Source organism: Vigna unguiculata, chromosome 10 (assembly GCF_004118075.2).
Source record: "Vigna unguiculata cultivar IT97K-499-35 chromosome 10, ASM411807v1, whole genome shotgun sequence".
Lineage (NCBI taxonomy): Eukaryota > Viridiplantae > Streptophyta > Magnoliopsida > Fabales > Fabaceae > Vigna > Vigna unguiculata.
This window is the reverse complement of record NC_040288.1, coordinates 35,312,096-35,324,884: the sequence shown is the minus strand read 5'-3', so window position 1 is coordinate 35,324,884 and position 12,789 is coordinate 35,312,096. Positions and strand designations below refer to the sequence as shown.

The following is a 12,789-nucleotide window of genomic DNA, read 5'->3' as shown; positions in this document are numbered from 1 at the left end:
GCTTCAGGGAGGGCAACCAGAATCCGAAAACCTCCTCTATGGATGATTGATTATGAAACAAATATGCTAGTGGAAGAGGATGAAGGGTTGTTGGCAATGATGATGGATAATTCTACGGGTCCTCAAACCTTTGAGAGGCTTGGGCGAGTCAACATTGGAGAGAGGAATGAAAGCTGAAATGGGAGCTATCGAAAAAAACAACACATGGCAGCTTGTAGATCCACCAACAGGAGTTATTCCCGTCGGAATTAAATGGGTTTTTAAGACCAAATTCAATGAAAATGATCAGGTAGAAAAGTACAAAGCTAGATTGGTGGCAAAAGGATATTTACAAAGGTATGGCATAGATTATAACGAGGTTTTTGCACCTATTGCAAGACTTGATACAGTAAGATTTTGTTAGCACTAGTTGCTCAAAGTGCATGGGATGTATTTCAACTTGATGTAAAGAGTGCATTTCTACATGGTGATCTCCAAGAAGAGGTATATGTTCAACCACCTGTGGGTTTCATTCAGAAAGTCAGAGAAACTCAGGTATATCGACTTCAAAAGGCTCTATATGGCCTCAAACAGGCTCCACGAGCTTGCTACAGTAAAATTGAAACCTGCTCTGCCAAAGAACAATTCAACCGATGCAATAGTGAACACACCTTGTTCACAAAAACAAGTCAAGGTAATATTTTAATAGTCAGTCTTTATGTTGATGATCTACTCTTTATTGGAAACAACAAATACATATGTGAAGTATTCAAAAGCTCAATGAAGATGAAATTTGATATGACTGATCTTGGCAAGATGAAATACTTTCTTGGAATAGAAGTTGTACAAAGCAATGCAGAAATATTTATTTGTCAAAGACGGTATGCCCGAGAGATCTTGGCACGATTCAATATGACATAAAGCAATTCTGTAAGGAATCCTATTGTAAGAGGAACAATACTATTTAGAGGTAAGGAAGTGACTCCAGTAGATGCCACAAAGTTCAAACAAGCAATTGGTAGTCTCATGTATCTCACAGTCACTCGGCCAAATTTAATGTATGGGGTAAGCATTATAAGTAGATATATGGCAAATCCAAAGGAATCTCATTGGGCTATAGCAAATAGAATTTTGAGATATCTTAAAGGGAATATCGAATACGACATTTTCTACCAACAGGGAAGAACGACTAGTCTTACAACGTACAACGACAACAATTATGCAGGAGATTTAGATGATAAAAGAAGCACTTCTGGTTCTGTCTTCCTAATAGGAACTGGAGCTGTTTCGTGGGCCTCAAAAGAACAAACCTATAGTGAGCCTGTCTACAACTGAGGCGGAGTATATTGTTCTAGCATTTTGTGCCTGTCAATGTATTTGGCTTCGCAGAATTTTAGAACACCTTGGATTAGAAGAAAGGGAAGCAACAAAAATCCTATGTGACAATAGTTCAACAATTCAATTGTCCAAGAACCCTGTCTTCCATGAGAGGAGTAAACACATTGCAATAAGATTTCATTTTCTTGGAGACTTAGTTAAAGAACAAGTTGTTTGCCTTAGTTACTGTTGCACTGAAGAACAATTAGCTGACATAATGACCAAGGCACTAAAGCAGGAGTAGTTCGAACGACTTCGCCGCATGCTTGGAGTTGTGAAAGTCAGTGAAATAAGCTAAAATACAATACTGTATTTAGGTCAAGGGAGGGAATGTTATTTAATGTTTCGAATAAATCTCCAATTATGTCGGGAGATGAATCTTTTATTTAGTTGCATATTTTTCTCTTAGTTTAGTGGTAGGCATATATGCATTTTCCTATGTCGGTGGTATGGCTGTAACTGCTAAGTAATCTCATTCTGTGTAAAGGCTTATTAAAGCCAACGTTGCAGTCAAATAAAATTACTCTCTCATAAAGTGAATATTGCATACCTTGATATAACATAATGTACATATTTGTTTTGTCCCTGTCCCCATACCCGCCATAATACCCATCCCCGCTATATCCTCATTCCTATCTAAATTATTAAAATATTCACAGTTAATTAAGTAATCATACACACACATTTGATAGGCAAAACTTAGGTAACTAATGTGAGTGACCAATTTAGAAACCAATTCATAATAGAAATTATTTTAGTTATCAATTTTGAGACCAATTATAATTTTTTAAAACTAGTTTAGTTATCAATAATTTTTAATTTATAAATTAGTATATAAATTGGTCACTATAATGACTAATTAATTTTGTTCATTATCTAATTTTTTTTTAGTAACTACGTTCAAACGAAGAGATAAATTAAGATATTTCATTGAATAATTAGTTATAAATAAAGTTGGTGATACATCATGCTTAGCAATAAAACTGTTAAAAAAATCTTAATTAATATTGTTATATTCGTTGCAATAGATTAAATTCATATATCTATTTGTTCGTTTGCATGCGGTGATTTCGAAAGAGAGCGCGATGGGAAATGCCGCAGCGCAGTCTTGAATTCAGATATGGGGCAGACCTACAAGTGATATGGGGTCTCTCATTGCAGATCCCACACTTTCGCTTCAGAAAATTGGAAACCTTGTTCCTCAATGGGTGCCACTCTTTATCATATGTACTCCCCTCCACTTTGCTTCCTTTATTATCTGAATTGAAAACGTTGAAGGTTGTCAACTGTGATTCTGTCAAAACCATATTTGATGTCAAATCTGCACAAGGCACACTCACATGTCCTCTGGAGAAGTTGGTTTTATGGAAGCTGTCAAATTTGGAAGCTCTTTCGAATGAAGATACTGCTGAAATTGTTCCACTGGATAATCCAAAACAAACAAATCCTAAGTTTACGTTGCCCTGTGTGACGTCACTGTCACTATCGGATTTGCCTAAGTTCAAGCTTAATACTACATTTCAGGTTTGGCCATTTTTTTAAGTCTATTACATACATTCTTCTGTGTATCATATTATATCATGTGTTAAAAGTGATTTTAAACTGAAAGATTTTTCATTATTTTCTTCATGAGCGAACCACTATTCATTTCATTTATCAAAATTTTCATAAAAAAAGTTAATTTTAAACTCAAAATCGTTATGAAATTCACAATTTCATCATTTGTGTTTTTTTTTTCTCTTAAAATTGACTTGTTCACTCCTATTTTTATTTGATATTGATTTATTTAGTTTTTAACTAATCATTATATTAGCATGAAAGTTCACAAATTCAATTTTATGTAGAGAGCCGAATCTATGGCTGTGCTAAATTCTTTTAATTTATTATTGGTTTCTCTTTGTAGCTAATTACACCCAACTTACAGCATCTGACAGTGGGTAAATATGAATCGAAGATGATTGTGGATGGAGAATTTCAGAGAAACCACGAGTTAAAATTTCTTACTTTCTGCTCTGATATTAAGTGTGATGAATATCCGGAGTATGGACTTTTACAACAGTTGCCAAATGTAAAGAAGCTTGTGGTGTGTCACCGTTCCTTCAAGGTGATTTTCAGCGATCAAAGACCTAATAATAGTAAACTCCTATTACAGCTGAAAGCATTATCCTCGGAGTCCCTTGAAGAACTGGTTCCCATTGGGTTTAAGAACTCGTGGACTGAGCCTTTTATCAGAAATCTAGAAAGCTTTGAAGTTATCAGTTGTTCCAGTTTAAAAAACTTGGTAACATGCACAGTGTCTTTCTCCAATATGGTATCTTTAACAATAGAGAACTGTCATAACTTGTCATATTTGTTCACATCTTCGACAGCCAGAAGTTTGGATAAACTCCAAAGAATGGAGATAAAATGGTGTAAATCAATTGAAGAGATAGTGTTTAAGGAAGAGGAATCAGATGAGGGTGAGATAATGTTTTTGCAGCTCAGATGTTTGAATCTTGATAATTTATTGAATCTCCGAAGGTTCTACGGAGGGAGTCTAAGTTTCCCATCCTTAGAAGAATTATCAGTAACAAATTGCGTTGAGATGGTAATTTTATGTCCAACTACGGTAAAAGCAGACAAGTTGACTCGAGTGACAATTGATTACCGTACAGTTATTCCACCCGAAAATATCAACTCCGTCGTGCGAAAGAGATTTCACAGACAGGTATATGTGTTTAACTTTAGTTAGTGATTCCTTTCGTTATCGATACAGCATCTTAGAACCCATTTCGTTATCTATATGGACATATATCTATAGATTTTGTTTAAACATGCAAGACGGCTTAGGACAACATGCTGGTAAATTAATATAATTTAATTAACGATTCTTCAATATGTTTAATTAATAGTTATAATGAATTTTTCGGGGAAAAAGTTTAAAAGTTCTATATGTGATAGTATTTTGAGGTTGTGAAAGGAATAGTTGATGGGATAGAGAAAATTATGGAGATAGTAGAATGTGGAAGTTGTAATTGGAAGAAGTGTATTTTGTAGTTAAGAGTAGTTGTATTAGATGTTGTGTTTGTTGTTCTTGATGTTGCAAATGGTAGGATATATGGGGTATTTATAGACCCATAGATTATTCTAGAAACTTTTAGCTAGAACTTGAGCAAATAGTTCTAGATTTTTCTATATAGTAGAATGTTCTTGACTTTTTTTCCTATCCTAAGCTTTTCTTCAATACTCTAGAAGTTTCATTATATTTCAATAACTCTATATTAGATTTTTTCTAGATTGTTGTAGAGTTTACATTATACTTTAATAATATGAATGCCATAGGCACTACAGTAATGGAATTCAAAATTAACTAAAATCTGTCTGACATATCTGCTTATTAGCATTCCTCACCAACCTTAATTGTTTTTGTTACAAAAATAATGAATTATTTGTCATTAAAAGCAAATTGTAATTTCTGTTGGATACACCGGACTGAAAGCTTAATTTTTATATAAAAATAACGATGAAAGAAAAAGAACATTTTTTAAAATAATTATAAATTTTCTTATTCATAAAATTAATTTTTATTTATTTATTTACATGTCTTAAACATACCGTAATGCTTTGAACCAATTTTTGACGTTACGGAAAGTAAGGTAATATTAGAAAACGTAATTCAGTGGAAAATTGCTTTTAAATATAGTCAACTAAGTTTTTTGGTAATAAGAAAATAACTATTAATAAAATTAGTGAATATTTCATATTTATACAGTAGTAATTTAAAAGATATGTTGATTCTTTAAATAATTAGTTTCATATTTATTTATTGTTTGCACGTGCAGATATCAGAGCTTTTCCACTTTGATCTCAAAAGTAGGCCAGCATTACAAGAATTATGGCATGACTCACTGCATATGCCCGACTTCTGTTTTAGTTGTTTGTACGAATTGACTGTGGAGGATTGTCAATTTTTGTCAGATGCAGTACTACCCTTCCATTTGCTTCCTCTATTACCAAGATTGAGAAGAATGGCAGTTCGAAACTGTGATTTTGTGAAATACATATTTGAGGTGAATTGTACAACAAAAGACACATTAGTTACTCTTCCTCTGGAGAAATTGACTTTATCAAACTTGTCAAATCTGGAGAATGTTTGGAATGAAGATCCCACTGGAATTCTAAGCGTGCACAATCTAGAAGAAGTATTTGTTGATAGATGCAAATGCCTTGGAAGCGTGTTTCCAGCGTCAGTAGCCAAAGATCTTCTGAAACTTGAACGTCTAGCAGTGGAAAACTGTGAGAAATTGATGACAATTGTTGCAGAGGAATGTGATGGGGATGAAGAAATAATATTTGAGCGGCTTCAGGTTTTGGATCTTAAAATGTTAGAAGAGCTGAGGTGCTTTTACACTGGCAATTTCACATTAAGTTTTCCATCCTTGAAAAAAGTCCACGTCATCAAGTGCAGCTCCATGAAAAGTTTCAGTGCAGTCAACAAAATAGATCATCCCATAAAGTGGTATTATTCTGAATATGCGAAACCCCGAAAAGAAACTGATCTTAATTCGGCTGTGTGTAGAACTTTTGAAAAAGAGGTACGCATATTTTTCCGTCTTAATCTTTGTTCAATAGAATTCGGGGTATATATTGGTCCCTGCTAATTTGTAACATTCTTCATAATTTTTCTTTATCAAGTTGTATGATTTATCATTTTCATCAAAAATACTTAGATATTTTCTTTTGAAAGAACTTATAAGTAGGCTAAGATCTTTTTATTCCATAATTCAACTAATTCTCGAAGGGGAATTCAGTATCAAAGCCATAAACAAGACTGGTTATTCGTGCTTTGAATTGAAAACATTATTTTTAGCCTGATGTGCTTTTGAGTTGCATCGTGCTTGAAATTAATTTGTGTATATACTTTCGTTTTAAATAGGCTCCAGATGCTTCTGGTGTCATCATTTCAGTTCTTCAATAGTTCAGATACTGATGAATATAGCGAACAAGGTACATCGAATAATGCTACTTAAATTGCTACTTTTTTATGGTCAGTTACACACTATCATTTGCTCTATGCGCATGTAGGTGATGATTATATGGAAGCAGTTTTTCACAGCATAACATGCTTATTATGTAAGCAATTTTATATTAGTGTCAGTTTATGTTTTATTCATATCAATTTAAGTGGATATTCGCTATAATACTACTTTTACTTCTTATAATTTGTTTAGGTTGAGTCTGTGTTGCCGTCTCCAATATTGCAGTAATTAAGAAGAGATTGAAGGCGTAAAGAACCGATGAAGATGAATATGTACCTATTTTACTGCGTGTGATTGCGTTTCAAAAAATATAAAAAAATGTGTTGTTGTACCTAATTAAAGTTGAAGATGAAATACATTATCATTTATATTATGTAATGTGTGATATTAAAAGTGATGAACGGTGTATTGAGTAAAGGTGAAGTCATGAAGTCTGTCACTAAATATTGACTGAATTATGTGTGCTTATGCTGATAAAAATTTAAAAAAAAAATGTGTTTGTATTCATTTGTTGTTAATTTTATCTACTTTTTAAAGAATGAATTTATTCATACTAAAACATTTTGGGTATTCAAACCCATTTACATGTATATCTTTTGGTCCACCATCTTCACTAGGTACATGTTCCTACAGAAGAACAAACATAAAGTCAGACACAAGAGTCACCTTACCATGTAGTCCGCTATCTCCTCAGTTGGCCTCTTCCCATTCGATACATGTCGGCTTGGACCCGGGAGGGGTTACCTGCAGAAGAATCTCCGAAGCTCAAGTGAGTCAAAGCTCTCAAGAAGTCAAATCAGCAATTAATGATTGCGTACCTTTAACTGATGGGGTCCACGTGTATTTATAGACATTAATGACGTTTGACCATTTCATGGGCTGGGCCTTGACTTGGGCTCTAGCTTGGGCCCCCGCTTGGGCCATGAGTGGGCCTGGCCCTAAAACAGGTTCCTGAGGTGTGTGTGGGGGTAGGTTAAGCCCCTAGGCAAGTAGTCGGTTTTGGCCGGCTACTTACTTAGATGGCCGGTGCTGGTTGTATCCGGGTACTAAGCGGTATGCAGTTTTGACGTGTGTACTATTTACTTGATTTTAGTTTGGCTAGGTACAGTACACCAGTCCCCCAGCCTTGTCCGATATGGGTTGTCGGTCAAGGATAACATGTGTTGGCTGGCTAGCGAATCCGGCTAGGTGTGATACACCAGTCCCCCAGCCTTTAAGTGTGATGAACAGTGTTAAGGCTTTGAAGTGTCAGAAGGTAGGTGGAAGGGCGTCAGGTGGTCACATCTCAAAACTTTTGGCGCCGTCGTTTTTTGCGTGTCATAAATTTCATAATGATGGTGTCGCTTGGTCTGGGATTTCATTTTGGCGGGAAGAGTTTGGGGTCATGGACTATAAATATAGCTTTGAATGTAGCTGATGCTTTACTTTGGTTCATTTGCGAGTTGAGAAATCAGAGATCTTTTGCGCAACATCTTGTCCGACTAGTTCCCAAATTCCGCCGACTTCTTTCCGTTAAAAAATCAAACAGGTATGTCTAGTAGCGATAGCTCACCGTTATCTACATCTAGTAGTAGTCAAAGTACAGAGTCCGATAGGAGTAGAGGTGGCCGGTTCCGTGGAGAGGGTGAGAGCGCTGGAATTGGCACCAGCGGGGTGCCAATGGAGGTAGTGAGGGAGATCCGAGAAGATCCCCCTGAAGAACTGGAGGAAAGCAACTGGCCGGCTAGGGGTGGTTATGCGTGGGCGGCCTCTGATGTTCGTGAGCAGTCATCCTTGTTCAGGTGGTCTCGTTTGTTGAATTCCTGGCTGAATTGTACGCCTGTTATCTCCAAAGGGGTTAGTGGAGATATTGTCTCATTAGAAAGAGTGAGCGCCATAGACCGGGTATGTCATGGGCAAGAGGGGGCTGCTGAGAAGTTCTTCTACATGTACATGTGCCACTTTTCTCAACTTCACATACGGCTACCCTTAGATGACTTTACTATGGGTGTGTTGCGGGCTCTGAACGTGGCGCCTACTCAATTGCACCCTAACAGTTGGGCGTACTTACAGGCTTTTCGCATCTTGTGCAAATCGCTATACTTGGAGCCTTCCCCATACGCGTTCCTATACTTTTATGACACCAGACCCCGGAGACCGACTACATGGCTATCATTGATCAGCCGTCCGAGCATCAGCAGATTGGACGCCTTCTCCCAATCTTTCAAACATTTTAAGGATGGATATTTCAAGGTTGTGGTGAAGGAGGGAGGCGAGAGGTATTTTTTGAATGCGGATGGGAGTACGAAATTCCCTTTTTATTGGACCAACAACCCTTCGCGGTACAAAGATATGGGGATGGAGGAGTTGTCGTCCGGAGATAGGGAGGTGGTCGGGATGTTATTAAAATTTGTGGATAAGTTGCCCACTAAGGGCTTAGTTAGGGTTTATAATTCGGTGCATCCGATTATAGATATTGAAGGTATCTGTTTGTTACTTAATCTGTGTTAATGATGTTAAGTTGTTTTGATCCGAGATGTGATATGTTATTGCAGGTCATATGGCACAATCCGGCAAAAAGAACTTGGCGCTTTTCCAAGCGCTGAGGAAGGAGATGGCCGCCAAGGCCAAGGAGGCGGGGAAGACCGATGTTCCTAATTTGCAGGAGTCTGTGGTAGAAGTACACGTTCATGGCGGCACGAAGAGGAGGGCTGAGCTTCCGTCTCGACCCGGGAAGGGTAAGGATGTGAAGAAAGCAAGGGCAGTTATTCTTGGGTCGAGTAGTGGGGCTGGGTCGGCCAGTGGCGAGAAGCTGCCGGAGGCTGGGTTGATCGAATTGCCAGAGATATGCATAAGGAAGGATATTTCAATTAATCTGCCGGATACTGTTGTGAACTCCATCGACAATATGGAGGTTGATCATATTGTAAGAACTATGGTGGAGTTTGGGAGTAAGGCGTTGGTGTTGAGTAGACGAGTTGGGTCCTTGTACAGGAGGGAAGTGAAGGAGGCGGGGGGGCTGCAGGATAAAGTAGACAAGTTGTCGGAGGAGAAGGCGGCGTTGGAGAAGGAGAAAGAAGGATGGGAGGCTGAGAGAAAGAGGTTGGCGTCGTGGAAAGTTCGGTGTCTAGATTCCGAGGAGAAGTTGAATAAACGGATCGGGGAGTTGGAGGAGGATTATGAGGATTTAAAGGATAAGTACGATGGTGCTGTGGGTGAGTTGGATGATCTAAAGAACAGTGTTATCCAGGAGCACATCAACGGCTTTGAGAAGGGTTTGCGGCAGGCGGCCTTTTTCTATAAAGATGTGGATACACTGGATTCGAGGTTTGATGTAGACAAAGATGTGATTGATGGGAAGCTGGTGGGCGAGGACGAAGAGGTTGAGGAAGAGGTTGGGGGGAAAGTGCCCGAGGCGGACAAGGAAGCGGATGCAGCCGTGGAGTGTGACCAGACAGCTTAGGATAGTTTTTCATGTTGTTTTATTGCTGAATGAACCCTAAGTCTGTAATAATTCGTACAATTTTTTCGTTTGTTTTTAATATGATACATCTTGTGGATATACATATGTTTTGTGGTTGTTGATGATAATATGTGATGGGAATATGAGATATGTCGCATTGCATGTATATTTAAGTAGGGAAATGTGGTTGAACTTAAACGAATTAACACAAGTAAAGGGTGTTCGACCCAGGCCGCTTACTTGGGGTAAGGGTGGGGAACTTAAACGAGTTAACATAAGTGAAGGGTGTTCGATCCAGGCCGCTTACTTGGGGTAAGGGTGGGGAACTTAAACGAATTAACACAAGTAAAGGGTGTTCGACCCAGGCCGCTTACTTGGGGTAAGGGTGGGGAACTTAAACGAATTAACATAAGTAAAGGGTGTTCGACCCAGGCCGCTTACTTGGGGTAAGGGTGGGGAACTTAAACGAGTTAACATAAGTGAAGGGTGTTCGACCCAGGCCGCTTACTTGGGGTAAGGGTGGGGAACTTAAACGAATTAACATAAGTGAAGGGTGTTCGACCCAGGCCGCTTACTTGGGGTAAGGGTGGGGAACTTAAACGAATTAACACAAGTAAAGGGTGTTCGACCCAGGCCGCTTACTTGGGGTAAGGGTGGGGAACTTAAACGAGTTAACATAAGTGAAGGGTGTTCGACCCAGGCCGCTTAGTTGGGGTAAGGGTGGGGAACTTAAACGAATTAACACAAGTAAAGGGTGTTCGACCCAGGCCGCTTACTTGGGGTAAGGGTGGGGAACTTAAACGAATTAACATAAGTAAAGGGTGTTCGACCCAGGCCGCTTACTTGGGGTAAGGGTGGGGAACTTAAACGAGTTAACATAAGTGAAGGGTGTTCGACCCAGGCCGCTTACTTGGGGTAAGGGTGGGGAACTTAAACGAATTAACATAAGTGAAGGGTGTTCGACCCAGGCCGCTTACTTGGGGTAAGGGTGGGGAACTTAAACGAATTAACATAAGTGAAGGGTGTTCGACCCAGGCCGCTTACTTGGGGTAAGGGTGGGGAACTTAAACGAATTAAACATAGGTAAAGTTGTAAAGTATGGAACCACTCGTTTTATTTATTCAAATGGGGGTGCCTCGTTAAAACCTCCTTGGCCAAAACCCTCCTTAGGGATAAAAGACCAAGTGAGGAAAAAGAGTACACCCGTGGTTACAAGTATGGATGCGTTTACAATACATGTTCAGCTGAAATAAAATTTTAGGTGAGAGACATTCCATGTGTTGGGAATTTCTTCCCCAGAGAGTTGCTCTAGGCGGTAGGCTCCGCCACCTGTGTCTTCTCGTATGCGGTATGGACCGTCCCAATTGGCGGAGAACTTGCCATCCTTCTTTCTAGCACTGCTGGCCATTCTCCATACTAAGTCTCCTACAACAAATGAACGCGGTTGCAGGTTTGCGTTATATTTCCTTGCGGCTCGTTGTTTAGCGGCGAGGTTGCGTATTTGAGCTTTTTCTCTGAGTTCGGGAAGGAGGTCGAGATGCAAAGCCATGTTTTGATGGTTAAGAGCTGGGTCGTATAGTTCTCGGCGCAGAGATGGTTCGCCAATTTCTACCGGTATCATGGCGTCTGCGCCGTAGACTAGGCTGAAGGGGGATTCGTTGGTTGACGATTGGGGGGTGCATCTATAGGCCCAAAGTACTTCAATTAACTCCTCTGGCCACCGGCCCTTCGCGGTATCCAATCTTTTACGTAGTTCCATAAGGATGACCTTATTTGCCGCCTCTGCCTGCCCATTAGTTTGCGGGTGTTCTACTGAACTGGTGATATGTTTGATGCCCAAGCCGGTATAGAATTTTGCTAGGTCTTTGTCAATGAATTGTCGGCCATTATCTGTTATGATGGTATGTGGTATACCATATCTGCATATGATGTCCTTCCACACGAACTGCTGGACTTGCTGGGCCGTGATAGTGGTCAATGGTTTGGCTTCAATCCATTTGGTGAAATAGTCGACGGCTACGATTAGGAACTTAACCTGTCCTTTGCCAGGCGTGAACGGGCCTAGGATGTTCATTCCCCACTTAGCGAATGGCCAGGGGGATAGTATGTGATGTAGTTGTTCCTGCTTTTGGTGTATAAGGTTGCCATGCTTCTGGCATTGCTTGCACTTTTTGACGTAATCTTGGCACTCCGCTTCTATAGTAGGCCAGAAGTATCCGGCTCTGAGGACCCTCGTGGCCATGGTGCGGGCGCCGGAATGATACCCGCAGATTCCTTCGTGTAGTTCTTTGATGATGTAATGAGCCTGTTCTGGTGTGACACATTTGAGCAAGGGCTGGCCGTATCCGCGTTTGTAGAGATCGTCGCCTATCATTGTATACCTGGCGGCCTTGGCCATCCAGGACTTGTCCGCGTTGGGCGGGGGGTTGCCAGTTTTGAGGTATTGAATGTAGGGTGTGGTCCAGTTTGGGTTTTGGGTAGGGGTGATATTGTTAGATGGGGTATGGGCTAACGTTTGGCATGTGTGTGTGACAGAGGGTGTGGATAGTGTTTGCTGTAGCAAGGAGCGGTTGCGGTTTTTGAGTTTGGTGCTCGCTAATTTGGAGAGGATGTCGGCTCTGACGTTGTCGGTTCTGGGTATGTGTTCGACGCGGACTGATTCGAAGGCGGATTGGATGATTGCGCGGACCAAGTGGTAATATTGTTGGAGGATGGGGTCTTTGATTTGGAATTCGTCATTCAAATGCCCTACTATAAGTTTGGAGTCGGTTTTACATATCAATTTTTTGACGCCTACTTCACGGGCTAGGGAGAGGCCGGCCAGTATAGCTTCGTATTCGGCTTGATTATTCGACGTTTTGAAAGCAAAGTGAAGGGATTTCTCAATGAGGATATCGTTGGGGCCTTCTAGTACGATGCCAGCACCTGCACCCCTTGGATTTGAGGAGCCATCTACATGAAGCGTCCACTGGT

The 12,789-nt window shown here is 40.0% G+C and overlaps 1 protein-coding gene across 1 annotated transcript in view; it reads left to right on the top strand.

The window, feature by feature from the left end:
* The window catches only part of LOC114166344, a 35,240-nt gene extending 28,410 nt beyond the window's left edge, over positions 1 to 6,830 (top strand). Inside the window, 6 exon segments of the mRNA XM_028051059.1 lie at positions 2,434 to 2,880; positions 3,260 to 4,063; positions 5,178 to 5,930; positions 6,272 to 6,342; positions 6,421 to 6,468; positions 6,567 to 6,830. Coding sequence (XP_027906860.1) covers positions 2,434 to 2,880; positions 3,260 to 4,063; positions 5,178 to 5,930; positions 6,272 to 6,313 — 2,046 coding nt within the window. The 3' untranslated portion in view covers positions 6,314 to 6,342; positions 6,421 to 6,468; positions 6,567 to 6,830.
* Positions 6,831 to 12,789: the final 5,959 nt, after the last annotated feature.